Raw genomic sequence first — 27,203 nt, 5'->3', positions numbered from 1 at the left:
ACTTCAAGTAACAACGTGGATATTTTTTAAATCACTGTTTGTAAAAAGTTTTTTTTTTTAATCAACAATTGAGTGAGCTTGAACTTTCTTCAAAAACCCCTTTCTAGCACTTTCATTACGTTTACTGTTATGTCTTTATAGTCCTTAATACAGAGTAAAACACTGTCATACTCGCCATCTTGTTTATTTTTTCTAAGGAAATTGAAAGTGGAATGTGACCTTGGGGTTGATCTCCATGGTGAGGAAGAGACGGAAGCTGGCGTGGGGCTGCATGGAGTGGAGCTTCTTCTCCAGCTGCATCAGCCAACCAGGAGCCAGGTGCACGTTCTCCAGCATCACCCACCTGCCAGACTTGACAGCGGTGTTGATGTCGCGGTCGGCCTTGTTGAAGCCCTCAGCAGAACCTGAGAGAAGAGGAGGAGCCAGGTTTCTAACATGCCAGTAGATGTTTCATACTTCCTCCTGGGCTGTTTTCAAACTGAACTGACTAAACCCTGCTGTAGGCTACCTACCAATGGAGATGGAGGTGATGTGTTTGTTTTCCTCAGCTGCCAGGTCCCGGACCAGGCCGCTGGCGTCGTACCCGGGTACGGAGCACATCAGAACAGGGGTACTGGGTTTCACCTAGGCGGGTAGGAGAACAAGTTTCACGAGGAGATGAGCGGTTGTAATACGCAATGGTACGTAGAACAGTGACCCTTAAAAAACACTGTACAAATAACACACTATATCCGAGATTGTTGATTCAGGGATGTCCAGACTTCTGTACCATAGATATGAAATGACTACGATGGTAGATTCTATTTCTATGCTCTGTTACCTCGCTCTCCACGATGTTGCCCAGGTCAAGGGGCTGCTCGATGATGGCCATGAAGGTGTCTCCCAGGACCTTCGATACAAAGATGTGGGCCATGGCCAGCATGCGGTCCGGACGGAAGGCTTGGATCAGGAGCAGCTGGTGCACTGCCTGACCGATGGAGGCTGTCGAGGACAGACAAAGTACATTTTTGACATGGACTACATTGCAGTCGGGACTGCACAGAATCCCCGTAGCACTCTTTACCACCACCACTGAACCACAAACTACCCATATTCTCTACATTCATTTTGCATTTTTAATGCAAATTCTATCAAGAGCATAATTGGGATCTCGACAATGCATAGCAGCCTCTGAACGTAATGGGTTTCTATGCTTCCCCCAAAGTAAATCGGATTGAAATACTCACTTGACTGTTTCTCCTCTGTCCACAGGTAGGGCACGGACAGCTCAGGGGAGTTGCTCTCAATCCACATGAAGAATTGCTGCAATGGTAAAAAAAACATGTCAACCTCGACGACAACTTAAAAATGTTCCTTTCTTACTCTTTTCTTCTAAAAAATAATTGTAATGCTCTTCTGCTTAACAAACAGTTTAGTAAAGAGTCGGTTTAACAAACAGTTTATTAAAGAGCTTCACATTGCTAAAGTAATTTTCTTCCCCTTCTTTCCCTCCAAGTTTCTCACCTCATCAGCTTCCACCTTGGAGACCAGGTCCTTGAAGGCGGGGAGACGGCTGAGAATGATCATGGCCTCACACTGCTCCGTGGTCAGGCCCTTCACCTTGGGCACCGCTGTACCCTTCAGCACCATCTCCGCACCACGCAGGAAGTGCTGGAACTCCGCGTCGTAGGGCGGCTCGCTGAGGGCAACAGGAAATGGTTATCAATGACATGCAGGGGCAACGCCACACTGTCCACACTAGTATACCACTTAGAATGCATCCTCAATACATTGTGGTAGTGTAGATTTTGGAACTGAACCATGGACCTTATCCTTCACATTATAACCTGGAATGTGTAGAAAGTTCAAAGTTCAATACCTTGTCATGCCTTTCAGGTTGATCCTGGCTAAGAGCATGGCGAAGGTGATGTGATCCTGGTTACACATGCCTCTGGCCACTCTGTTGAACGCCCCCTGAAAACGAGAAAATGGGATTGGTGATTTTGCACTAGAAAACCTCTAAACAAACACCCATAAACTTAAAATATTTGAAGAAAAAACTCCAGCTCTAGATGTTCTAGAAGGTGTTCTAGATGTGAGGTTTTTAGACATTCTAGGTTCTAGTGGGTGTTTGAGATGTGCGCTTACCTGAAAGAGGTCCTTGGTGATGTGGGTGAGGCGCTGGGTGTGGTCGCTAACACTCTTGAGGTTAGCGTTCTCGTACAGCACCGTGTGGTAGATATCCAGGAAGAAGTGCAGCGAGTACTGGTACAGGAAGTGCATCTGGAGACGGACAGGTACAGTACTTTTTGGTTCACTACTAGAAGGTTTTTAAGAATGTCACCACCATAGAAACAGAACTAGAAGAGACTTGCATATCAGAAGTCAGATCCGTATAAGAGTTTCATTCACATGAACTCAGTTTTGGGATATATTCATCATTTAATGCAAGACGCTGTCTGCACAAGGGATAATCTTTATAAGAGATAGCAGTGTGTGTACCTGGTTCAGGGCCTCCATGGTGAAGTAGATGGAGCTGCAGGCCGAAGAGAGGGACAGGTACTGCTGCGACACCGCCTCCACCTCAGCCATCACAATGTCAGTCTCCTCCACCTTCCTGGTCACCTCCGCCGCCTCCTTCTTCAGGTTCTCCAGGGTGGTGATGATGGTGTCGTCGTCCAGGATACGACCCTTGACCTCGTTCAGGGCCTGCAGCAGGGACTTCTCCAGTTGGCGCAGACGCACCTGGAACTCACCTGGTGGAGGGAGGGAGGGTTAATGGATAAAAATAGGACTAAGAGTAGAGAGTAGAAACTTTCGTGTGCATTGCATATCAGCAGTCAGATCCGTATAAGAGTTTCATTCACATGAAATCAGGTTTTGGATAGATTCATCATCTAATGCAAGAGACTGTCGGCACACGGAACGAGAGTTGCACAAGCAAGCGTCTCACCTTGCAGTTTGAGGAGGTCGGAACGCTTCTCGTCCACGTCGGGCCTCTCTGCCTTAAGCACCTCGTTGAGACACTGGCTCTGCAGACTGCTGCGTGTCACTGTGAAGTTGACAAAGGTCACACGAGAACACAGGTCTGGAGGGAACTCCACTGTGGGGTCGCGTGTGGAGAGGAAGATGACAAAGGATGGCGACAAGTCAATGTCCTGGTCGCCAAGGGTGATGAGCACGCGTCCGCCGGTCCTGCGCACCTCTCTGTTGAGCACCGGGTTCAGGATGGGGTCGTAGCTCTCTACATCCTGGGGGAGACATTGTTACATATTACCATTAGTTACATGGAAGCTAAATGGTTTTATCCAAATGAACCAAGGTTGGCTAGCCCAACAGTAATCTTGGAACCCAGAACCAAACGTTGCATTCGCTAGCTAGCTACTGGACCTAACATTTACGTTAAAGCTTATGTTAAATATAGTAACAATGTTACCAGTCCCAAGGGAGATTATATTTCGCAGCAGAAGCAGAGTACTACCTCCCAATGTATTCAGATTAATAGCATGTGTTACTAGCATGCTATTATAGAGGTACACATGGTCTGGAACATGCTGGATCGACCTAGAAGTCTGTTCTGACCTGCACAAGCAGAGGGTTTCCGAAACGCAGGGCGCTCTCCAGGTTCTTCCGGAAGGCGTCGTCCAGGAAGCTGGTCCTGGTGATCTTGCGGTCCTTGTACTCGTTCATGATGAACTCTGTGGCCTGGCCGGACGGGTCGATGATCAGTGGATACCTGGGAAAGGTTGAATTTTTTTGATGTATTAAGAATCTCATTTAGCCCAAAGAAATGGACAGCTTTCCAGAAGTCTTAAAAAAAGAATTTCCATCACATTCTTGGATGCAGGATAGGCATTCATTATACAAACATTTCCATGGTAAAGTTTTGTATCTTCTGACAGGATCCGCAGTGATATGCTAATATGATAGTTCTATCATCCTCTACCACTCTGTGTTGGTCATTTAGAACACTTCAACTCCTAGACGTGGAAAAAAAGTGGATGATATTGTGATTTGGATGGACACACTCACCTGTTGAACCTCTTGAGCATGATGGCGTTCTCGGTGCAGAGGTCGTCCGCCGGGAGGGAGTTCGCCTGCCAGCGCAGCCTCTCGTCCGCATTGGACAGGTACTCAGTCCTGGCGATGTCCGTACGGAACTAGTGGGAGAGACAGATCTGCTTAGCCATACAAAATAGAGTCTAGAACATTACATAGAATAAGGCCTTGAGTTACAGATGACTGCCAGAGTAGGCGTAAAAGTCTGGGTTTCGAACTTGGATTGTCCATGCGACTCAAAACAGTTAGCCGTCTGAACTAAAGCCTAGGAAATAGCCATGGGAGCCAACACAATTCTCCACATCTCCGGCAAGGTCATTTATCATTAGGGCCAGTATTTTTAACCCTCATCCTGTGATTTGACATGGAAAAACTCATGACCCCTCCCCTACTCATGATGTCAACAAAAGCCTACTACTGAGAACTACCCCCATTACATGAGCCACTGAACAACCCACCCCCCTAGTACCCAGATGTTAGCCTGCTGCAGGTGACCTACACCCCCGCCCCCAGTACCTGGATGTTAGCCTGCTGCAGGTGACCTACACCCCCCGACCCCAGTACCTGGATGTTAGCCTGCTGCAGGTGACCTACACCCCCCGACCCCAGTACCTGGATGTTAGCCTGCTGCAGGTGACCTACACCCCCCGACCCCAGTACCTGGATGTTAGCCTGCTGCAGGTGACCTACACCCCCCCAGACCCCTGCTGCAGTACCTGGATGTTAGCCTGCTGCAGGTGACCTACACCCCCGACCCCAGTACCTGGATGTTAGCCTGCTGCAGGTGACCTACACCCCAGTACCCCAGTACCTGGATGTTAGCCCCAGTGGATGTTAGCCTGCAGGTGACCTACACCCCGACCCCAGTACCTGGATGTTAGCCTGCTGCAGGTGACCTACACCCCCAGTACCTGGATGTTAGCCTGCTGCAGGTGACCTACACCCCCCCAGTACCTGGATGTTAGCCTGCTGCAGGTGGTGCGACCAGGTAGTGAAGAGGTTCTGCCTCATCTGCTGCTCGAAGTAGCCCGCGTAGGCGATGAAGGCTGCGGACAGCAGGCAGTCCCCGGCGATGGTAGCCATCTGGTTCTTGAACGTCTCGCTGGACTTCTCCCAGCGCTCGCTCTCGGCAGACAGGCTCTTGAGCAGGGCTGTGCTGCGGTTCACCTGCACTCACAGAAGACGGTCAAGGTCGGATTTAACAATGAGAACAATGATGGATTGGATTGATACAGCGCTTTTCCACCTAGTCTTCAATTGCTTTACATTGGAATGTAGTTTTAAACCGAACACTCATCTCATTGGGCAACATTCTATTGTCAAGTCTAGGGCATCGACTTTCAGAATGTTCATAGTTGAGATGCCACGCCTTTTTCTTTGAAAAAAACACTATTTGCTCAAAAACGTATTTCCTAAATCTCTTGCTAATTCTTAAGGTTATGGAGAAATGGTATCTCTTGCTAATTCCTAAGGTTATGGAGATGGTGAAATGGTTGTTTTATGGGTGGATGGACTTCCCTACCTTCGCCTCGACGGCGGCCAGATCTGCCTTAATGGCCTGGGCCTCAGAGATGAGCACGGCGTACTCCTCCTTGTAACGGGCTATGCTGGACTCCAGGTCGTGGATCATCTGCTCCACCTCCTCTGCCTTGGACTTGTTGTCCATGGCATCGTCCTCCAGCTTCTGCAGCTCGTTCCTCAGCGGCTCCACTCGCTTTAACATGTCAGCGTAGTTCAGCTAGAAGAGGGGGAAGAGATGGGTCAATATAATTGCAGGTTATAAGTAAGGTGCAGATTTTTTTTTATTTTTTTTATTTAAAATATTTTTTTTTACTCATGGTAAGGAAGAATTTACTCCTGGCACTCATTAGACATTACATGAATCTCAAATACGTCCTCTCCAAATGCATTGGAAGATCCAAGAATCCTCCTCTCTGACATTCTCCTCCAATGTGTTTTGAGAGGGAGACGAGGAGAGAGGATGCAAGGAATAGAGGAAAGACTTTAGATTCACCCTTACACCGTTCCCATGGGGCGGCAGGGTAGCCTAGTGGTTAGAGCATTGGACTAGTAACCGAAAGGTTGCAAGTTCAAATCCCCGAGCTGTCGTTCTGCCCCTGAACAGGCAGTTAACCCACTGTTCCTAGGCAGTCATTGAAAATAAGAATTTGTTCTTAACTGACTTGCCTAGTAAAATAAAGGTAAAATAAAAAGGTGGTTTCCTTACCTGAGCGATGGCCCATTTGACCATGGGGCCACAGGCCAGGGAGGCCCTGTTGACCATCTCGTAGTTGAAGTTGGGGTTGGACATGTAATTCTTCTTCATCTTCTCACGGATTGACTCACTGCATTTACAATAGGGTCACAGGGTTAGGACAGAGCAACAGGCAATTGTATAAAAAATGTCAAATGAATTAAATTGAAAGCAGGGTATTCAGAAATGATTAGGATGAAATTATGTACGAAAGGGGTGGCATGCAAGGAAGCAAACATTAAAAAAAAGCCTTTTGGTTGTTACAGCTTTTAAAGGGAAATTTCACCAAAATATGACTGGGTTTGTTTGGATCGTGTCTGAAACGCTTCTAGCACAGTGAGAAGTGTTTCACATATACATATATTTGACCACAAAGGCAGCAGGTCTGGGTTTCACGTGCTGAACGATACACCCGATGGCAACATCCGGTGTATTGATGTGATGGATGAGATCTAAAAAGGCATTTCACAAAGCCTCTATGTTATACCGACCACACTATACATCTGGGTGTAGATGTGGTTGTCTTTGTTTGACAGAGCCATTAGATGTCTTTTCAGCAATGCTCCTATTGGCCGATTCAATGAGAGACTACAGCTTGGTGTGGAGTGGTGCAACCTGCTCTGGCCCCGTTGTGCATCGTGCATTCGCTATGAATGCCGGAGTGGTGGTACACTTGGAGCAGACGAATACACAGGAAGTTTGATTCTACCGGTGAAATGAAAATGCACTTGTTGTAGCTTGTACTGGGGATATTTTTGATGGATAGATGACAAAACCTAATGTTGTTAACATAGTAATGACTGTGACAGAGCTAGGGTGAAATTGCCCTTCAACTGGAAAATTGCATTCTATTTAGTATGAATCATTATGAAATGTTTCATCCAAATGGATACAGATCGTAGTGACTGATTTCAGACTGTTTTTCTACCAACTACGGTCAGAAAACATATCTAGCCAACTGCTGGACATGCTAACTTGATTCAATGAGCATAATCATGCCAAGATTGGTCTACTATCAATAAATCAGTACATTACTCTTCTGATTTCTCAAGACAACCACTTGGCAATTAACAATAACACAGTGAATCACAACTGCGTGAGGAAGATTGCGATCAGAGTAATATAAAACGGATGAGCACAGTACCTCATGTCCTCTGAGACAAAGTTGACTATGTTGGTGATGAAATTGTCCCTGACAATAACTTGTCTGATCTTTTTCCAGTCATTAGTCTCCTCGCCCAGCAGTAAGCAGATAGACTCTAAGGCCAGCTTAACCGTGGGAGGGGGGTTGGTCATGGCACGCACTTCAACAAGATGGTGACGCTTAATAGAGCTGACGGCTGGGGAGGGATGGATGGGGGAGGGAAAAAGAGGGGGGGGGCCACTCTTTAGGAACCATGCAGGACAGAAGGGGTGGGAGGAGGGGGGTTTGACAGCAGCAGGGTTGGAAGAGGGGGGCAAAGGGACTGTGTTTCAGGGCAGAGGTGTTTAGGTATTTGAACTCTATTGAAGAAAGAGGCAATTTTTGGATCTCTTAAAACTTGCTAGCAGGAATGAGTCTTGCTCTAGATTTTACTGCAGAAGTGCCAAAACATGTCGGCAGCTCAAACCAAACCGCTCTGTAATTGGTTAAATCAAATGTCAAAATCACACAACTCCTCTCTGCCATTGAACAATCACAGACACCCCTTCCCTCGGTCACACAAACCCCACCGCCGCAATCTTCCCCCTCCAACAAAACACTCATGGTCACCTGATCTCATCGGCAGAAAAGTTAACAATGGTGGGGATGAAGTTCTCCCTCATTATGATGGAGCGGATCTGCTTCCAGTCTGTGGTGCTCTCCCCCAGGAGCAGGCAGATGGACTCCAGGGCCAGCTTGACCGCCCCCGGCGGGTTGGCCATGGAACGCACCTCCACCAGATGCTGCTTCTTAATGGACTTAACGGCTAACCCCGGCCAGAGGGGGGGGCACAAGAGGACGGAGGGGAGAATCAACAGCAAAGAGGGAAAGCGAGAAGAAAAGCAGAGAAGTTAGATTAAGAAGAGAGATATCCATCTCGTACCGGGAGACCGCGGGAGAGAGGACAATAAAGAACTTGGAAAGAAAAAGAAATCTGCTCAAAAAGAGCAAAGTTGTTTCTATCACCTGGGCATCTCATAATGTAAACTTGTTGTTTCTATCAGTTGGGCATCTCATAATGTAAACTTGTTTCTATCAACTGGGCATCTCATAATGTAAACTTGTTGTTTCTATCAGTTGGGCATCTCATAATGTAAACTTGTTTCTATCAACTGGGCATCTCATAATGTAAACTTGTTGTTTCTATCAGTTGGGCATCTCATAATGTAAACTTGTTGTTTCTATCAGTTGGGCATCTCATAATGTAAACTTGTTGTTTCTATCAGCTGGGCATCTCATAATGTAAACTTGTTGTTTCTATCACCTGGGCATCTCATAATGTAAACTTGTTGTTTCTATCAGTTGGGCATCTCATAATGTAAACTTGTTTCTATCAGCTGGGCATCTCAATGTAAACTTGTTGTTTCTATCAGTTGGGCATCTCATAATGTAAACTTGTTGTTTCTATCAGCTGGGCATCTCATTATGTAAACTTGGGGATGTAATCATTCAACAGCAGCAGTGACATTGTGAATATGAACGCTCCCAAAACAACACTGCTTGTTAAATAGATCAGTCTGCCTCGAAGCTGATGTTGCAACAATGTCTAAAGCAGTCATCAGAAGTGTAAGGAAATTAAACAGAAGGGAGACGTACCATTCTGGGCCTCAATAACAGCGGGCTCCACCTGATCCAGGTCTACCTTGACACTCAGCTGTTTGTCTTTGATCTTCTCCTGTTGCTTGTACACAGACTCCTGGATTTCCTGACTCATCACCTAGAAATCCCAATGGAAAACACACAGGTCTAATACAACCACCATCTACTTCCACAGACGTTAGTATACAGCAGAGATCTGAAAGTCCCAGCCCGGGAGCCACATCAGGACCTGATCTGCTTATTTCTTGGCCCAGCGGGACGGAATTGTCAGACCACTGGTATACAGTGAAATAGTTCCTCTCGCTCTTACCTTCTTCTTCTCCGCCTCCTGCTGGTCTTTGACCATCTTTTTCAGCTTGTCGTTGGCATCCGCGTTCTTCACCTCCAGCTCCTGGCTCTTGATCCTCAGGTCGTGACGCAGCTCCTCCACCTATGGGTGAAGATCAAGATACAGACTATGGTGACAAACAATTGGAATGGACAATAAAAATCCAAACAGATCTACCATAATCTTGAAACACTGACCCAAATTGTACGTCTGCAAGCTAGCTAGCTCTATCCACGTCTTAAGTTTATGTTTGTCAGGAAAGACCATTATGGAAGGAAGCGTCACCTGGTCCACGGTCTCCTTGATTTTCCTCAGGCCCACGTTGAGATGCATCTGCTGCTCCTCCAGCTCGCTGCGCTTCTCGTTGAACAGGTCGGCGTAGTGGTTGATGAAGTCCAGGTAGTGGCGCGGGGTGATAGCCATGGTGCGCCCGCCACGCTTGGACAGACGGCTGTTAGCCTGAGGAGGAAGAACGCCATCTTAAGCAAACGTGAGTACCATTTTACCGTCATATGATCGACAGACCTGGTTTAAAATGTTGTCCCAGTCCCAAATCGTACCTCTAAGCCCACTTGTGGAGATCTGAGAGGAATTGACAGGTATAATCAAGTAGTTTCACTATATTGCTTACACCAATCAAATCCTCTCAGATCTCCACAAGTGCATAGGCCTGGTATTTCTATTCTTTCAAATACTTTAAGGGTTTGTTTGAGCCTGTCTGGAGTGCCAGATGGGCCGTGTTTGTGCACTTCTGGGACTATTCCATTGGTTCCATTGCACTAGGCAAGCTCAGCTGAGGTATTTGAAAAAATAAAATAAAAATACAATTTGAACCCAGGTCTGATTACCAAAGCGTGAGTCTTACCTGGTGCAGTGTCTGGTGGACAAACACGCAGCCATTGACGATGGCCTCACGGTGAGATGGTGGCTGGGGCAGCTTGTCGTACACCACCGGCATGTAGTCAGGCACCTTGTAGTTGGGTTTCTCCAGGTCCAGTTTAATGGTGAACTCTTTGCCCACTTGGTAGAGGGCCTCAGTTGACCAGTCTCCAAACCAATTCAACACACACCTGTAGAAGGGAAGGGAGAAAGAGTTATGAGAGTCCAACACAGATACTGCAGTGGAAGGCTACAATCATGACAGATCTGAAAACGACTGGGGGGGATTGAGTGCATTGTGTCTCGTCTATCCAAAAGAATTAATTCAGTGAAAAAAATATATGTTTTTTCTAAGACTTCCGAATCAGCCACTACTCGGGACCAGTGACAGTGTGCAAATCTGTTCAATGGAAATATTTGAGTGGGTTTAGAGTCAGCTACTAAGGTAATACCAGCGCCACTGTACTGTCGGCTAGGCATAACATTAGCACCTGCCAAATGCGGTAGATTTAGGTATTGGCGGGTAAGAATGTCTATTTCACCAGCCACGTAGCTGGGTGGTCAATTTGCAGGGCTCTACAGAGAGAGCGTTAAATTTGCAAATAAACATTTAGGACAAAAAGTCAAGTAGGAGCACATTTGCTAGTTGTGATTTATAAATGTTGCAGTAGCCGTTTTTCTGCTGTTTCATAGCTGCTAATCGCACAAAGTAATACAAAATCTATATCCCACCTCACGCAGTAACAAGGCCTGGCTGGGGAGCTTTGTGCTGATAGATTCATTTTTGGAGGCTCTGAGTGATAGTGAAGAGATGCGGGGTCTACTAGTCAGATCCAAAATCATGGCCACGTGACATGACTCGAGTGGCCCCGTTACCACGGTAACCTCCCGCCCTTAAAGTGGCAGCTGAATATTTAGTCTCATCTGATATTTTGATTAATAAAAATGTAACAAAATTGAGCAATTTATCACATTACTTCTTACTAATATATTTTTTTGCGTTAGAATCATTTAGCATGGTCATCTGTTTTTATGTTTGTTAATTATGGCAAAGCAACATTTCGGCTGGTAATAATTTAAGTGGCTGGTAGATTTTTTCCATCTACCTGCCACAGTTGTTGGTGGAACAAAAAGTACATTTTAAGCCCTGACTGCAGGTGTGGATATAGGAGGCCCCCACCTGTTGAAGAGGGCAGGGGAGGTGGCAGCGCGGTCCTTCAGGCCCTCAGATGAGGGGTTCATGGTGAAGACCACATGTAGGTTTCTGATGACCTGGCTGGTAAACCACTTGTAGAGCTCCTCATGAGTGTCCAGCATCATGCCCTCCTTCTGGGCGCCCTCCTTACACTGGGTCATCAGGGCGGCGTACTCGTCACCCTCAAACAGACCTGGCACCTGGGCAGGGACACATGTTAGATAATATACACACACAAAAAGTATGTGGACATAGTGGATTTGGCTATTTCAGCCACACCCGTTGCTGTCTGGTGTATAAAATTGAGCACACCGCCATGCAATCTCCATAGACAAACATTGGCAGTAGAATGACCTTACTGAAGAGTTCAGAGTGACTTTCAACTAGGCACCGTCATAGGATGCCACCTTTCCAACAAATCAAGTCATCAAATTTCTGCCCTGAAACACATTTGGGATGAATTGGAACGCCGACTGAAAGCCAGAACTTATCGCCCAACCTCACTAATGCTCGTGGCTGAATGGAAGCAAGTCCCTGCAGCAATGTTCCAACATCTAGTGGAAAGCATTCTCAGAAGAGTGAAGGCTGTTATAGCAGCAACGAGGGGACCAACTCCATATTTATGCCCATGACTTTGGAATGAGATGTTGGACGAGCAGGTGTCCACATACCTTTGTTCATGTATATAGGAACTTGAGGGTATGGTATTTCCTAACAACAAGTTACTCAATAGCAGTATCTAGGTAGGAACCAATGGAAGAGGCGACAGGGGATCTGTTTAAAGTGACTACCTTCTCCTTGTCCCTTCTGCTCTGAGCTGACAAGATAGGTAAAAGCAATATGATCTTGATTTGGCCTTCACCCCATCCTGTCTCTTCAACGTCAGTGCAGACAGAGGAACGGAGACTGTTCTATTTTTAAGTATTCAAGTGTAAGCTTGGGTTGGCAGCCTCTACCTCTCCGTTGGCCAGCAGGGTGTTCATGCGCTCCAGGAAGCCAGAGTCCAGGACGTTGGACTCGTCCATGATGAAGGCGATCTTCTCGTTCTTGCAGCCGGAGCGACGCAGCACCGTCCGCAGGTCCTCGTCAAAGTCGTCACCCGTGTATCTCCTGTGGACCTGGACACAGACATCACAATGCAGTCAGCACCTCATTCAACCACTCAACTCATTAGAACCTACATATAGACTTGTTCCATTTTTACATTGACTTGTTTATTGTTTACTCCATGTGTAACTGTGTTGCTGTCTGTTCACACTGCTATGCTTTATCTTGGCCAGGTCGCAGTTGTAAATGAGAACTTGTTCTCAACTGGCCTACCTGGTTAAATAAAGGTGAAATAAGAAAATTAAATTTAAAAAAATAAAAAAACACCTCTGAAACACTACTTTTCCCACCCATAATATTTTGTCGTATTGTGTCGAGATGACGATTCAGATAGATTTAAAATGGTAATTCAAAAGGAACAGAGTTAGATTTACAGTTAGCCATTACCACAGGACTTTTCTTTACTAACCTTGATCTGATAGACACTCAGGCCGTTCATCCAGGCCACGAAACGGGACAGGGTGGTCTTTCCTGCTCCACTGACTCCAATCAGGAGGAGATGACCCTGGGGTTGTCGGAAGATTCTGGAAAAGGACAAGAATTGGCCGTTTTTAACAGTGTCAAGTAAGGAGTCATTTCAACAACAAAAAAACTAAAGTGTATCCACGTGCTAAATTTCACAATGTTGAAGCAGAGAAGTATTCTTTTAAAATGTATTTACCGGTCGATTCGGAGGACATGGTCCAGAACCTCGTTGAAGAGCACCAGTGGCACGTCCAGCTCCTCCTCGTAGAAGACCCTCAGACGGGCCTTGACGTAGTCTCGCAGCTCCTCCTGTTCCACTGGGATATAATCCTGAGGATGGGGACAGACAGCCATTAACACAAAAACTAACATCTTTCATTCAACCCGACACAAGCCATGATTGTCAATTTCTTGGCTCTACATTCACGGTGGGTATGTCTAGGGTAGTTAGGTGATGCTGCAACATATGCCGATACACAGAATTAAACAGAACCATAATATATTGAGTCTCAAATCAAAATCACATACACGTGTCTAGCAGATGTTATTGCAGGTTTAGCGAAAGGGACAGTGCAGTAATATATATATAAAAAAATTACTTATATTGCGTCTGTATAAACAGAACCGTATTATATTGCTACTATGGGCAGGAAGCTCACCTTAGAGAGCCAGTTGCTGTAGAGGATAGGCCTGTTGAGGGCCTTTTCACGGTCAATGTTGGGGAAGTGCTTGAGGGCCACCATGTCAATGTTTTCGTCTGTCCAGCGCCTCTCCTCATCCTCCACCAACCTGTGCACGGGAGAGAATAGTTTAACAGGTCAGTCAGGACCTTAGACAACAACATTGATCTCTTTACATCCAACTCTTAAAATCAAATCAGGTCACACAATCAAGAAAACTCAGGGCCTTGGTTACAGCCTGGAACAAGCACCTGGTGTTATTCCTGGCAAGGGAAAACTACAAGCCATATTAATAACGCTAAACAATCTTTCCCCCAAAGATTCTACTAGGCTACTTTGGGGGAGTCTGGCTACTTCCCTAAGGACTGAACACACACACCTGTCCTGGAAGAGGCGCAGGGCCTCATGGGCCCAGATGCGGATGAGACCCTCCACAGGGAGTGTCTCCAGGGGCCGCAGGGCCTCGAAGATGCCCCTCACCCAGCGGGACATCTCACGGGGAGAGTAGATGTAGTGGGGCTGGGTGTCTTGGGTGAAGCGTTCCTGTAGTGGACAGAGGGACATGCGCCATGAGGACAAAAAGGTCAGTTCCCTTACAGCACATCCAATCTACCCTGGTCCCAGATCAGTTTGTGATGTTTTGCTAACAACCTGAGGTTTTAACAAGATGGCATAAACTGATCTGGGACTAGGTTACATCCTATCCTACCATTGTGTTCAGCACTACAAAAATCAGACATTGTGAGTGATTCCTATAGTGGCTCTCATACAAGACATATTTGTGAAGATGTGGTACCATAAAATGGCTACTACTGTAGATAACTGTAAATACTACATTAGATAATACTACTGTTGATAATACTGGTGCTGTAGATCATGACCCAAAGTGGGTTGCAAGTTTAAAAAAATTATATATAAAAAAAAAATTCAGTGATTTCCTATATATAAAAATAGCAACTCAGACAGGGTCTCAACTTACTGTTTAGAGTCAGAATAGTAGAATACACCATTTTAAAATTTGATTTTGCATCAGCAGTTTCTCTCTGGTTTCATCAGTTACTGACAGGCAACCATTTTTAGATGAGCATGTTAGTCTACGCCAGCCATCTAAACTAATTGTTGTCGAATACGGACCGGGCACGCGCCCAGGGGCCCTGACCTCCAGGGGGCCCCCATTGATCTTGTTATTTTGATATCTGACTAACATGGCATAAGCCATGGTGAAATTTGATAACTCGAAATACTTATACTACTGCAGATAACTGTAGATACCTCTACTACTGTAGATACCTCTACTACTGTAGATAACTGTAAATACCTCTACTACTTTATCCGTCTATGTTTGATATGTAAGCTCTTACCTGAGACATGGTGTAGAACTCCACCATGGCGGCGGTGAGTGGCTCAGCGAAGGTACGCAGCGAGGGGATGAGACGCAGCATGGCCCGGTTGAAAGTGCCGTAGATCTGAGTGAGGGAGGCGGGGCCGGGGTAGTCCACGTACACCACTGGCACGTGGCGCAGGAACCTGGAATAAAAAATAAATAAAAAATCAGAACAGTTACCCATCATTCAAAACCGACCAGTGAGTCGACGCCGGGGTCGTATTCATTAGGCACCAAACGGTAGAAAACTGACTGAAAACGGGTAGGGGACTACTTCACCTATACAAAACACTCCTTTTCCTGTTTCAAAACGTTTTGCTAGAGTTTGTCACATCGCTCCCTCGCTGTGTACCATGTGAGTCGCTACTAATAAACAAGACCTAGGAAAACGCTACATGGTCTCAAAATGGACATAGGTCATGTTGACAGTACCTGTGGGTGAGGGGCTTCCTGCCGGGGTCGGTGGGGGGGTTACAGGCTCCCACAAACTGGATCCTCTCCAGCTTGACCCAGGTCTGGTCTGAGGTACGGTAGAAGCCTCCATGCTCCACCATCTGCAGGGGGAAAACACCAGAGGAAGGTGAGCTAATGCTCTCGCAGGAACTCAGCATAACATAGGCCTTTGTGCAGGGGTAGGAAACCCTGTTCCTGGAGTGCTGCAGGCAACACACCTGACCAACAGATAATTGATCAATTCAGTGATTTCCTAAATTCAACACAGGTCGGTTAAATAAAAAAATGAAGTGCCTGCGGTCCAGGACCAGGGTTGCCCATCCTTGCCTTTGTGTTTAACTTCAGAACACACCGGCCCATTCTCAAATGGCATTCTTCCTGGTCTCCTTTACTTCAGTACCACTGATAGGTAGAAAGGTCATTGAGGAAGGAGTCATGTTAAACCTATTGAGACACAGCCAGTACGTGTGTATGTATGTACACGTTGAGACCGCCTCACCTGTCTGAGGAAGGAGATGACCCTCTGGGTACCATACTTGTCCATGTCAGGCAAGTTGATCTCATCACAAAAGAGCACCAGCCACTTGCCCAGCTGCACGGGGGCCAGGACCACACCGTTGGGCGTGCGACGGTACTCGCAGTAGTGATCGAAGGTCTTTAGCAGGAGCTCCGGGGTGGTGGCACTGGAGAAGTTCAGACCCACAACCTGGGAGCAGAGGTGGAAGGCAAGAAGACCTATTATTCATTTGAAAGACTCATTGGCACACTTGAAGATTTAGCCTCTGGTCCAATGTCCACACTAGCAGACTTATTGTGGAATTAGCAATGTATTGGGTTTTGCATTCCAAGTGGACTGCATTCCAAGTGGACTGCATTCCAAGTGGACTGCATTCCAAGTGGACTGCATTCCAAGTGGACTGCATTCCAAGTGGACATTGGAAGCTGACCTAAGTCCATCTCTATGGTGACCAGCTGAAGGGATGCAGGGTGCGCCGGCTTTTGTTCCAATTCAGCACAACAATAAAATATGCATACTACCGTGTTCCGGGTGCATTCTCCGAGGACGTTCTTGCACGGAGAACGCATAAAACATTACATTGATTTTAATACATTGTGTAAAAAAAAATTTTTACTTGTTTGCCTCTTATTTCTTTGCCTACTTCCAGTTGAAGCTTGCAACGATGCAGGTATCAAAATACGTACAAAGAGAGTACGCATTTGATAACTGTACTCATACTTTGATTTGGACTCGTACTCCGACCCGCGAGTGCTCAGAGCACGGTAGTATGCATTTTGAGAATCACCCCATGACTTAGACCAGGTCAGTTTAGACTACAATTGAAACCCACAGGTCTAGCGCCATCTAACCCCAGTAAACGGCGTTCCTGATGGGACCACACTTACCTCCATGTCAGGCAGAGCTCGGAGGGCGCTGAACAAGGTCATGGTTTTACCCGAGCCGGGCGGGCCGCAGAGGACCAGGGGCTTGTGCTCAGCCAGCCAGGTGTAGAGCAGGGCTTCGTGGCGCACCGTGTCCAGGGTGGGTACCACAACATCCGGGCTAGCCACCTTGTGGGTCTCCACTTCGATCTGTGGCACCTTGCCCTGCCACGACTGCCACTCACCGGAGATGGTGACCTGACGGGACCAAAAACAAGGAGTGTTGTGGTATAATTCTAGGGACAAGAAGTTTTCCTAGTTCCTAGCTCATATGGTCAGGAAAACAGGAAAAACTCAGGGCTCCTGTTAGGGTCTAACACATGCTGATACATTTTGGTATCGGTGGGTAAAAATGATATTTCACCAGCCACGTTAGTGGGTGGTCGGGGCTCCACAGTGCAAGTATTTCACTAGTCAAGTATGATCACATTTATAGTAATATTGATGCTGCAGTAGCAGTCTTAAAAGTATTTGTCGTTTTGTTTCATAGCTGGTAAATGAAATCGCACAAAGAACTATGACTCTTCACACTGCCTCGCTTGGGCCTGTGCACATGTGAAGAGCTGAGTGAAAGATTCATTTTTAGAACGAAAAATCTACTGAAGTGAGACTTTGTTCTTGTGTTTCCCAGCTGTTTACATAGTTTGTTCACAAGCTAGGATGTTTTTCTATTTTTGAGTTTCAACAGAATCTCACGGGCACAAACATGACTTGTTACGTTACCACGGTAACCCCCTGCCCTTAAAGGGGCAGGTGAACATTTGTCTCATCTGTGATATATTGGTTAAAATACTCAAAGGTTAAAAAAAACTGAAATTAAACACATCACACTACTTCTAACTAGTAATACATATGTTTTAGAAACATTACAAAGCATGGTCATCCCTTTGTGTTTTGTTGGTGTAATTTTAGTGGCAATTATTTTTTCTTTTACATTTGTCTGGTAAAAAATGTGTCTTGTAGATTTGTTTATATACCTGCCAGACCAAAAAGTTTATTCATTTAATAGTTCAAGTTAATGTTATGCCCTGGCTCCAGTTCTACCACAGGATAGGACCAAAAAAAAAAAAAAAAAAAAAAAACTTTAGAATTTTAATGAGAGTTAAATGGGTGAGCCACTGTTATTCAGCTTGATGATCTGAGATTCAAGAGCACGTCCATTCCTACCTCGTAGTCGATGATGGGCACGTTGGGCGCCGAAGGCAGGGGCACAGTGGTGATGCGGCGGATATATTCACCCAGCTCGCCACGTATCTTCAGCCGGCCGTCGCCTGAGAAGGACCACAGCACGGCGTAGATCAAGTACCTCTGTGGACCCAAACGGCAGAAATATGGTTTAACATTTAGAAAACCCATTCGTTATTTTTTCTAATATATTTTTTGTACAAAAATCAAGTTTACAATTAATGCAGCATTGTTACAAACCCATGTAGAAGCACTCAATAATAATAATGATGCTTAGTGTGACAGGAGAGGAGCTGCTTAGTGCAATGTTCTCTGGATTCATCAGATTTCATTCTCTGGGGTAAGTCTCCAGTCTGACAGGATAGTTTCAACTCAATCAATCCACCAAGTAAATTGAAAAAACATTTGCATCCCCCCCCCCCAACTACTCGATTCTTGAACTACAATTTCAATTAATCTCCTAAACTTAAATGAATTCAAATGGAATTGACACCAAGCCCTGAGGGACTCCATTTAGCCTCCCCACAAGCAGGAGGCGCTGTGGCACCGCTGACTGACCTGCATGTAGCGCTCCAGCTGGTCGTTGGGCATGGGGAAGTCTGAGTGGTTGTTGTTGTAGAGCGCCACGTTGCGGCAGGCCTGGTGTAGCATGGAGAACAGGGAACCCATACAACGCAGCCGCGTGAAATCCATGATGTGCTCCATCTTGGAGGCATGCTCCAGGGTCTTGATCACCAGCCCAGTGGAGGTGAAGTAGGGCTGTAGGATGGCCGCTGTGTCCCTCTGGATCTGGAGAGGGGGAGAGAGAGGACAATGGGGAGTGTTACAAAACTGTTAACGTAACACTAGATGAGCCAGGGCTGTGTTCAATAGGGAGAAAATGTTTTCCAACAGAGTGAAACAAGTGTTTTGTTGCGCCCTACTGAACAGGACCCGGGTAGCAACAGTACCAACCTGCAGCATGGGGGAGGCGGTCTCCTCGCCCTCGTCCTCGGTGCCCTTGTGCATGCGGAAAGCCTCATCTTCGCCCTCGTCCAATGGGATGCTGCGCAGACGCGCCAGGAAGTGGTTGAAGATCATGTCAGTGCTGAGCACGTCTTCGCTGAACCAGACCATGCCGCAACGTGACACAGTGGCCAGGGTGGCATACTTCAGATCCTGCACCTCGAACATGATGCGCACCTACAGACACATTAGAGGAATGCTGATGTCACAGATCCAAATGTAAATCGTTTTAATGGTAGTCTCCTTTGGACCAATAAAAGCTGGAGCTGGAACACACCCAGAGAAAATTGTTTAGTGTGGAGGTGCTGACTAACAGTGAATAAACTGTAAACTATATAAATAAATAAAAGAGTTACACACAACTTTTTCTAGATCTTTTTTTTTGGACTAAAAGATAATGACCAGTTTTATTCAATGGCGCAGTTTCACACTCAAATTAAACCTCCACCTGGACTAAAACTGAATCAGTATGTGCAAGTGTGTTTCAAAAGTTGACTTCACAGGGTGACCAATGGTATTACAGATGTATTACAGATGACACGACATACGTTTGGCGGCAGGCTGAGACGCTCTCCGTTGGGCAAGGTGAGCAACTTGTTGTCATCCAGCACAGAGTTGAGATTCTCTACCCACTCGGGGTCCACGTCACCATCAAAGATGATCCATTGCCGTTTTTGCAACTCGCCTCTCACGTTGTCAATGATCCTGGGATGAAAAAAATCCCCCAAAACAATTGATTAATTAATTGACTGGATTTGTAATACAAAAAGAGAAAAACTTTGAGTATCAACCTGACAATTACAAGAGACACCAAGAGGGCTTAGTACAGAGCCCTGGGGGACACCAGTCGTGTCGCGAGACCACGTGGTGCTTAAAATAAGCACACTACATAGAATAGCTTGAACAACAATACATTACATTGAAGCCTGCTAATACTTACTTCCTGAGCACGTGCGTGAAGAGCCCATCGGTCCACTCACGGGTGTTGGGGTCTAGGGTTCCGTACAGGTGGTCCTTGCTGATGGCCTTGGGGTCGATGATGTGGGCCACACCCTCCATCCCCTCCAGGCGCTCCAGGGCTTTGAGCAGCACCCTCCAGGCCATGGTCTTGCCACTGCCAGAGGGTCCCACCATCATCAGGCCGTGGTTGATCTGGGTGATCTGGTACAGTTGGAGCACCTGGAATGATATGATTTAACATTACAGACTTGACACTTAGCTGACATCATGGGAGTGCAGACAAACTTGGTTTCAAATTCAGACATTTTAATCAATGTCGACACCAAAGGTTCTAAGGGAATTACATTCCAAGTAGTAACAATACTGTCATAGATGTAACAATTGATATCAGCATAAAGAAAGTTTAGTTTTGCCAATCTGCACTACAGGTCAAAAGTTTTAGAACACCTACTCATTTAAGTTTTTTTAATAAAAAAAAAAAAAATTCTACATTGTAGAATAATAGTGAAGACATCAAAACTATGAACACATATGGAATCATGTCGTAACCAAAAAAAGTGTTAAACAGATCAAAATATATTTTATATTTGAGATTCTTCAAAATAGCCACCCATTGACTTAATGACAGGCTTGCACACCTTGAATGAGTAGGTGTATATTTCTGGGTGAAACCACAGAGTGAATAATTGGGGACAACATTACGTACCTTCTCAACCCACATGCTGCCCACGTCGTCTCCGTCTCCATAGGTGAGGAACATCTCGGCGCAGACCTTGCGAAGCTCTTCGCGCAGAGCAGTCATCTCGCCGCGCATGTACTGCACGCCTGGGAAGACGTCCGACAGCAGGCTGAACAGCAGGGGGATGTCCTCAGCCACCAGCTTGGGTACCATGGTCTCACACACACTCTGGATCAGGATCTGAACATGGACAGAGACACAGAGGTTAGGTGACATCACTTCTAGAGGTCCTATCACTTCCACAGAGACACAGAGGAAAGGGGACTTATCTTCTAGGTTAGGCGACAACCCCTTCATGCCATACATGCAATATTGGCAGTCCTTTTAATCTTTATACTTTGGGTGGCATGGTCTCCTAACCCAGTGTAAAGAAATATGGCTCATGGGATTAGCTGGTGGTCATACAACTGGTATTGTGTATTGTGACTGTAGTTTTAGTATGTTTTTAATAATGCATAAAACTGAAGAGAGAAAACCCAAAGATACTTCAGTTCCTTTACCTCCTGTTCGGGGAGGTTCTCCGCGATCTCGTTCTCGTCCACGTTCTCGCCGCGCTCACGTTTATCCTTCTTGATCCTCTGAATGCGCTCCCGCTTCACGTTGCCGGCGCTGACCAGCACGCTCTTGAGAGCTCGCAGGCCAAAGTCGTAGTGACTCTGGGAGGACAGCTGTTCGTCGCACAGCCTGCAGGTGCAGAGAGAAAAATAGATTTTCAGTCAATGAGAAGGAACACAAAACCAATTTCAGGGGTAGTAGTGCTGGCATGCATGAAATATTTCACATTATTTGATCTCTCAAATGTTGTTGGAAATATAGTACATACTACATAATAGGAGATAATATAGAACATACTTGAAGAAGGGCACGATCTTCTTGGCCAGGATCTCCGCGGTGCGGAAGCCCTGTGAGTAGAGCATGACCTGGGCGATGAGTTGGCGGTCAGGCTTGGTCATGGCCAAGGAGCGGAACAGCTTCTTCAGATTGTCGGGCAGGTTTGAGCGGCCGGCGTAGCCGGGGTTCATGGTGATGAAGATGGCCATGTCGGGGCTCACCTTCACCTGCTTGTTGAGCAGCTCGCAGGTGACAGGAGCACCTGGAGAAGGGGGAAACGGCGACATGGATCAACTTACTTTCTTAAGTGTACCGCCATATGAAAACATGCTTGGTTTGAAATGAACGATGCAATATTGTCAGTCATTCAATATTATGTTTTTTTTTTTTTTAATAACATAAGGCCTCTCAGACAACACATTTTCATGGACTAAAAAGCACTTTCAAATGAAATTCTAAGAAGCTTTTAATGAGTCTGTGGAGATACGTACTGCGGTCTCGGTTGGGGTTGCTGTGCTCCCTCAGGGCCACCTGGATGAACTGGACCTGCTGTGAGACGGCCGACAGCATCCTCTCCTCCAGACGATTGAACTCGTCAAAGCAGCCCCAGGCACCTACCTGGCACAAGCCCACGAAGATACGACCCATCGCCTGGAGACAGATAAACAGATCTTTATAATTTTTTTTAAAAAGGCTTCTCTGATTCTGAAAATAACATTAATCCAAGATTAGCCTCTTTTAGTGTAAAGTATCAGTCAGTATTAGCGTACCTGGAAGTCGAAAGTCTCGTCACAGTTGAAGACCAGGACGAAGCGTCCCAGCTGGTGACCCAGAGCCTTCACAGACTCGGTCTTTCCAGTTCCAGCGGGCCCTGGAAATAAAGAGGATATGCTATAAAGTTAAAACTCAGTTTGGCGTTCAGAATTTAAACTGTCTACTCTATTGGCTATGTAGAGTCTAGAGCAGGCCTGTGCAATTCCAGTCCTCGGGGGCCTGATTGGTGTCAGACTTTTCCCCTATCCCTAACAAACGCACCTAATTTAAACTAATTACACATTTAACTAAAGATCATGATTAGTTAGTTATTGGAGTCAGGTGTGTTAGCTGGGGCAAAAGTGTGACACCAATCAGGCCCCCGAGGACTGGAGTTGTGACATACAGTTCATGGAGCGTACCAAAGGGAGCTCCACCGAACCTGGCCTCCAGGGCCTGTGTCATGGTCAGGTAGCAGCGGTCGGTCAGCGGGGTCTGGACCAGCTTGTCCTGGACTCCTAGGTACTCAAAGCCATAGTTGAACTTGGCGTTGGCCATCTGGATGGACAGCTGCTGCAGCACGTCCGTCTGCTTGGGGTCAAAGTAGAAGCGCATCTGGCTGAGCCACTCAAACGACTTGGGGTTGTCGACCTTGTTTTTGATCAGTTGCCTGGTCACGTCCCTCTGGTGGACCAGCTCAGTGATCTATAGGAAAGGAGCACAAACAGTTTACTTTATCATCCGTTTGGATAGTGGGACTATACTTCTAAGTGCTTAGAATTGGACTGACAGAGAAAAGCTTGATGCCAAAGTCTGTGCATTTAACAATTAATCATCTTTGAAATCCTACTTGGAGAACGCTCTTCTCAAAAGCTACACCCATTCTTCCAAACCAACTTGTCCAGAGTGTCTGCCGATGTGTCATCTTCCACTCACCAGGTGTTCCAGCTTCCTCCTGCGGAGTGGAGGCTGCTCCATCAGCACGGTGTCGGCCAGCACGTTCAGGGTGGCCTCCACATTGGTCAGCACGCTCGACATGGGCGACATATCCCCGCCACCCGAGATGGTGGTCAGAGCGGCATCCACTTTCTCAGACCAGTCGATCTGAGCAGACAGCACTACCAGCTGAGCCTGGAGTTAGTAGAGGGAAAGAGAGAGATATGTTTTTCAACATGTTTAAATTGGTTTCAAGATCTTTGTGGGCGTTACAGGTCAGACTACAATTTTCATGGATATTCTTTTGGGGCTACTAACCGGATTACTATCAGTTAGCCCTTTTCACAAAAATATTTGTCACAAAGTGGTTATGTAAATAAAATTGATTGACTGTGGGTCTGGGCCAATCTCTGTTGTGTCATTGCCGACTCAACATGATCATGGCTGACTGCTGGATGAACAATAGCCCACTGCGACGTTCCGTACCTGGTATCGGTCGATCCAATCGATGTATTTATCGAGTTCGATGGAGTTGCCCTTGTTGAACGCGCCCACCTCTGTGACCGACTCGGCCAGCAGCTTGGCCAGCGTGACCCGCATCTCCTTCTCCACCAGGGTCAGCCAGTCGTTGATCTTGGGGTGCTCTAGGAGGTCCACGGGGGTCTTGTAGAAGATCTCCTCGCCCTCACGGGATGAGATGCCCAGCACCACCGTGTTTTCCTCGTTCAGCAGGATGCTGGAGACGCCAGCGAACATCTTCTTGAAGTGCTTCTGCAGCTTGGCAACGTTCTTGCTGTTTCCGATGATCTCCAGTAAGTCTTCATCACCAACGAAGTAGAACCTGGTAAACATAAATAAACACGTGTATCCTGAATGTGATGACCATCAGTCACTTTACAGTGTGTATACAGGACTAAATGACCATACTAAATGAACAGCAACTACTAATTTATTCAATGGGGGGGGCTAAATATTACAGATTAAAAAGCTTAGCTTGCTGCTTAGCCTGCTAAGGCTATGTATATACAATCAAATAAATATATAATTTTATTTAAAAACAGTAAGAGTCAACAATACTTTATAGCTATAATATAGCTAACGTTAGCCAGCTAATGACAAGCTGATCGCCACTGGATGCTTTCAAGTTTAGTTTATCTGGGTTTGTTGCTGTTAGCTAGCATATGGACAAGCAGTACTGCAGTAGTCAGACATGACACAAATAACCAACACAGGTGGATCCGTGATTTATTTTTGCACTACACAAACATTAATAAGAACAGTCGGCCCTCAAACGCTAGCTAACGTTAGCTTGCAAATCAGAGTTGAAAAATGCTGGCTAGCAAATGTGAGATAGCAGGGGATTTTAGTGAGCTATCAAACCTGTCTGGTGTGTTGTTTGCCTGCTAGCTAGTAGCCAGTGACATGGGAAGCAAAGTTAGGAATTCTGCTAGTTAGCCTGTTATGTAGGCGACGATGCTAACCGTTTAGCTAGCAAGCTAAACATTTGGCTAGCAAGCTAAACATTTGGCTAGCAAGCTAAACATTTGGCTAGCAAGCTAAACATTTGGCTAGCTGGCGTCGGGAGTAGAAGGTAACTTTAGTTACAGCGTGGTGAGGGTTAATTGAATTATTTCTTCAACATTGCTAGCAAGTTTATTAAGCTAGTTGTTGCGAAAGGACTGCAAAATGTTTTAGTTTTCTAGCTAGCACCATTAGCAAAGCTGGCTGCACAGTCATATTGGCTAGCTAGCAACATTACATAATTTCTCTAACCAAGGTAGTGGAAACGCAATTCGAGCTAGCCCACCAAGGCCAGCCCAACCCAGGGTTGACTTTAAAGTGCGAAGCTTTTGATACGGCCATGTTTTTTCAGAATTCAAACCAAGAGGTACGCTACAACAGGACTTGCTCTTGGTTTGAGCCATTTCTATTGAGAAAAGACCCTACACTTTAGACCGGATATAGGATTTCCCAGATTTTTCACAAAAACGGAAATGAGAGACATGGATAACATCTTACCTGGGGAATGAGGACCTCTCCCTCTCCAGGTACTCTCCCAGAGCCTTCTGGATCTTTCCCAGCAGGTCGGCCAGCCTCTCCAGAGACCTCTGCACCCCCTGGATGTTCAGCACGTCCATCACCAAAGGAGACTTGGTTACCTTCTTCATCAGAGCCAGGAACTCTGTGCTGATGCTATATGGAGAGAGAAATAAAAGGTTGAGCAATGTTATCTTGGGGTGGCAGGTAGCCTGGCGGGTAGGAGCATTGGGCCAGTAACCGAAAGGATGCTGGATCGAATCCCTGAGCTGACAAAGTAAAAATCTGTTGTTCGGCCCCAGAGCAAAGCGCATTTGCCGATGAAGTGGATGTCAATTAAAGCAGCTCCGCCGCAACTCTGATTCAGAGGGATTGGGTTAAACGCAGAAGACACATTTCAGCTGAACTGACTAGGTATCCCCTTTCCCCTAAAAGCTTACCAAGATCTTTACCAAGTCCTCCTTACCACAGACAAGGTTCTTTGGCCTACTCCCAATCTTAGGTGACAAGGGGGAACCTCAAATATTTCCTTGATTCAGTCACAAAATGTATCGGAGGAGAAGAACTACGGATCTTACCTCGAGAACCTCTGGGTCTCCACAGGCAGCAGGTGTTTGATGTCAGCACTGCCAGTGAAGATGCCTTCCAGGTAGACCCAGCGGCGCTGGACATCGATCCACACGTCAAACAAGGCCATGATCCGGTTCAGCTTGTCCTCCCAGCTCATAGCATCTTCCTCAAACACCTGATGGCACACAGAAGGAACCATTAAAGCCTCATGGAGTCTAGGACCGTACCATGTAAACCGTGTGTTCTAATACTATCCGACAAGAACCAGAGACCGAGTCAAGACAGGAACTCGAGATCCAGACCAAGACCAGTCCAGATCCCTTGAGATCCAGGCCCAACCTCTTAAGAAACCAGATCCCATCACGAGACCAAGACTGCATTTATATGATGTAAAGACCATAAGATCAAGAGTACATCTCTGGCAAGAACCCATTTGAATTTAAACGTCCACCGACCTTGTAGTAAGGTGACAGCTTCATGGCTGACACGCTGTTGATGTGCTCCTTGACCTTGTTGAAGAGGTCGTCCCAGCCGCGGATCAGACGGCACTTGTTCTGGTAGTTGATCAGGTCCAGCTCATACGCGTTCCAGACCTCACGAATCTGTCCCGGACCAATGGAAAAACACATCAATATCGCCACTTACTGTCATAGACATGACTTGATCACCAATTGGTCGAAAGGTGCACTAATATTGCAGTGTCTATGGACATACTTGACTACCCAGATTTTAAATCCTTTATCCTTTTTGTAATTGCGCTGCAGGGAACAAAGATTTGTTTAAGTGGAATGTTGTGGTTACCTGTTTGAGGAACTCCTCCAGGGCCATCTCTCCCTGGGCCACCAGCAGCACGTCTCTCACCACCATCTCGTTCCTCTGCAGGTCCACGTCCCAGATCTGACCCAGAGTCAGCTCCGACAGCACCCAGTTCACGTGCAGACGCTTCATCAACTGCTTCCAGTGGCGGTCCTTCAGGGCCTCCGACTTCAGCTCGATCACCAGCATGTTGATCTGAGTGACGAGACAAAAAGGACCGTTTAGTGTTAGGATAGGAAACTTGATTCAGGTATATTGTAGACGTGATCAGGATGTAATTCAACATTAACAAGTACAAAGTTTTTGTCCAAGCTTTTCCCATCCAAGAGGAATGTCAACCAGACATGGTTCAATCTTTTGTCTCAA

At 46.3% G+C, this 27,203-nt stretch overlaps 1 protein-coding gene and 2 non-coding genes across 4 annotated transcripts in view; all 3 read right to left on the bottom strand.

Annotated features, from left to right (window-relative positions):
- dync1h1 (dynein, cytoplasmic 1, heavy chain 1) overlaps positions 1 to 27,203 on the bottom strand; it is a 49,688-nt gene that overhangs the window by 7,351 nt on the left and 15,134 nt on the right. Inside the window, exons 20-65 of one of the 2 annotated variants that reach the window (XM_029688515.2) lie at positions 26,823 to 27,032; positions 26,477 to 26,623; positions 26,030 to 26,196; positions 25,434 to 25,607; positions 23,901 to 24,255; positions 23,415 to 23,609; positions 22,901 to 23,183; positions 22,496 to 22,596; positions 22,217 to 22,376; positions 21,747 to 21,987; positions 21,395 to 21,578; positions 20,862 to 21,074; positions 20,136 to 20,374; positions 19,744 to 19,900; positions 19,145 to 19,372; positions 18,749 to 18,979; positions 18,173 to 18,313; positions 16,970 to 17,203; positions 16,065 to 16,271; positions 15,545 to 15,666; positions 15,090 to 15,255; positions 14,108 to 14,271; positions 13,708 to 13,837; positions 13,245 to 13,378; positions 12,993 to 13,107; positions 12,433 to 12,594; positions 11,462 to 11,676; positions 10,268 to 10,472; positions 9,688 to 9,861; positions 9,385 to 9,504; positions 9,072 to 9,192; positions 8,046 to 8,241; positions 6,266 to 6,383; positions 5,561 to 5,776; positions 4,993 to 5,205; positions 4,012 to 4,139; positions 3,562 to 3,715; positions 2,933 to 3,230; positions 2,482 to 2,735; positions 2,128 to 2,262; positions 1,859 to 1,953; positions 1,504 to 1,678; positions 1,227 to 1,302; positions 821 to 981; positions 513 to 624; positions 220 to 404 (exon numbers count right to left, since the gene is read on the bottom strand). In XM_029688515.2, coding sequence (XP_029544375.1) covers positions 220 to 404; positions 513 to 624; positions 821 to 981; positions 1,227 to 1,302; positions 1,504 to 1,678; positions 1,859 to 1,953; positions 2,128 to 2,262; positions 2,482 to 2,735; positions 2,933 to 3,230; positions 3,562 to 3,715; positions 4,012 to 4,139; positions 4,993 to 5,205; positions 5,561 to 5,776; positions 6,266 to 6,383; positions 8,046 to 8,241; positions 9,072 to 9,192; positions 9,385 to 9,504; positions 9,688 to 9,861; positions 10,268 to 10,472; positions 11,462 to 11,676; positions 12,433 to 12,594; positions 12,993 to 13,107; positions 13,245 to 13,378; positions 13,708 to 13,837; positions 14,108 to 14,271; positions 15,090 to 15,255; positions 15,545 to 15,666; positions 16,065 to 16,271; positions 16,970 to 17,203; positions 18,173 to 18,313; positions 18,749 to 18,979; positions 19,145 to 19,372; positions 19,744 to 19,900; positions 20,136 to 20,374; positions 20,862 to 21,074; positions 21,395 to 21,578; positions 21,747 to 21,987; positions 22,217 to 22,376; positions 22,496 to 22,596; positions 22,901 to 23,183; positions 23,415 to 23,609; positions 23,901 to 24,255; positions 25,434 to 25,607; positions 26,030 to 26,196; positions 26,477 to 26,623; positions 26,823 to 27,032 — 8,211 coding nt within the window. Of the gene's footprint in view, positions 1 to 219; positions 405 to 512; positions 625 to 820; positions 982 to 1,226; positions 1,303 to 1,503; positions 1,679 to 1,858; positions 1,954 to 2,127; positions 2,263 to 2,481; positions 2,736 to 2,932; positions 3,231 to 3,561; positions 3,716 to 4,011; positions 4,140 to 4,992; positions 5,206 to 5,560; positions 5,777 to 6,265; positions 6,384 to 7,436; positions 7,633 to 8,045; positions 8,242 to 9,071; positions 9,193 to 9,384; positions 9,505 to 9,687; positions 9,862 to 10,267; positions 10,473 to 11,461; positions 11,677 to 12,432; positions 12,595 to 12,992; positions 13,108 to 13,244; positions 13,379 to 13,707; positions 13,838 to 14,107; positions 14,272 to 15,089; positions 15,256 to 15,544; positions 15,667 to 16,064; positions 16,272 to 16,969; positions 17,204 to 18,172; positions 18,314 to 18,748; positions 18,980 to 19,144; positions 19,373 to 19,743; positions 19,901 to 20,135; positions 20,375 to 20,861; positions 21,075 to 21,394; positions 21,579 to 21,746; positions 21,988 to 22,216; positions 22,377 to 22,495; positions 22,597 to 22,900; positions 23,184 to 23,414; positions 23,610 to 23,900; positions 24,256 to 25,433; positions 25,608 to 26,029; positions 26,197 to 26,476; positions 26,624 to 26,822; positions 27,033 to 27,203 lie in introns of both variants that reach the window. The other variant, XM_029688516.2, reaches the window with a different exon arrangement.
- On the bottom strand, positions 2,355 to 2,426 carry LOC115146791 (small nucleolar RNA SNORD50). The gene has a single exon (XR_003866216.1). It is a non-coding gene; the product is annotated as a small nucleolar RNA SNORD50 (small nucleolar RNA).
- LOC115146794 (small nucleolar RNA SNORD50) lies at positions 2,810 to 2,881 on the bottom strand. The gene has a single exon (XR_003866219.1). It is a non-coding gene; the product is annotated as a small nucleolar RNA SNORD50 (small nucleolar RNA).

The sequence above is a fragment of the Oncorhynchus nerka genome, linkage group LG18, assembly GCF_034236695.1.
Source record: "Oncorhynchus nerka isolate Pitt River linkage group LG18, Oner_Uvic_2.0, whole genome shotgun sequence".
Taxonomy (NCBI): domain Eukaryota; kingdom Metazoa; phylum Chordata; class Actinopteri; order Salmoniformes; family Salmonidae; genus Oncorhynchus; species Oncorhynchus nerka.
Note: the sequence above shows the minus strand (reverse complement) of the source record. Positions and strands in the feature narration are given on the sequence as shown.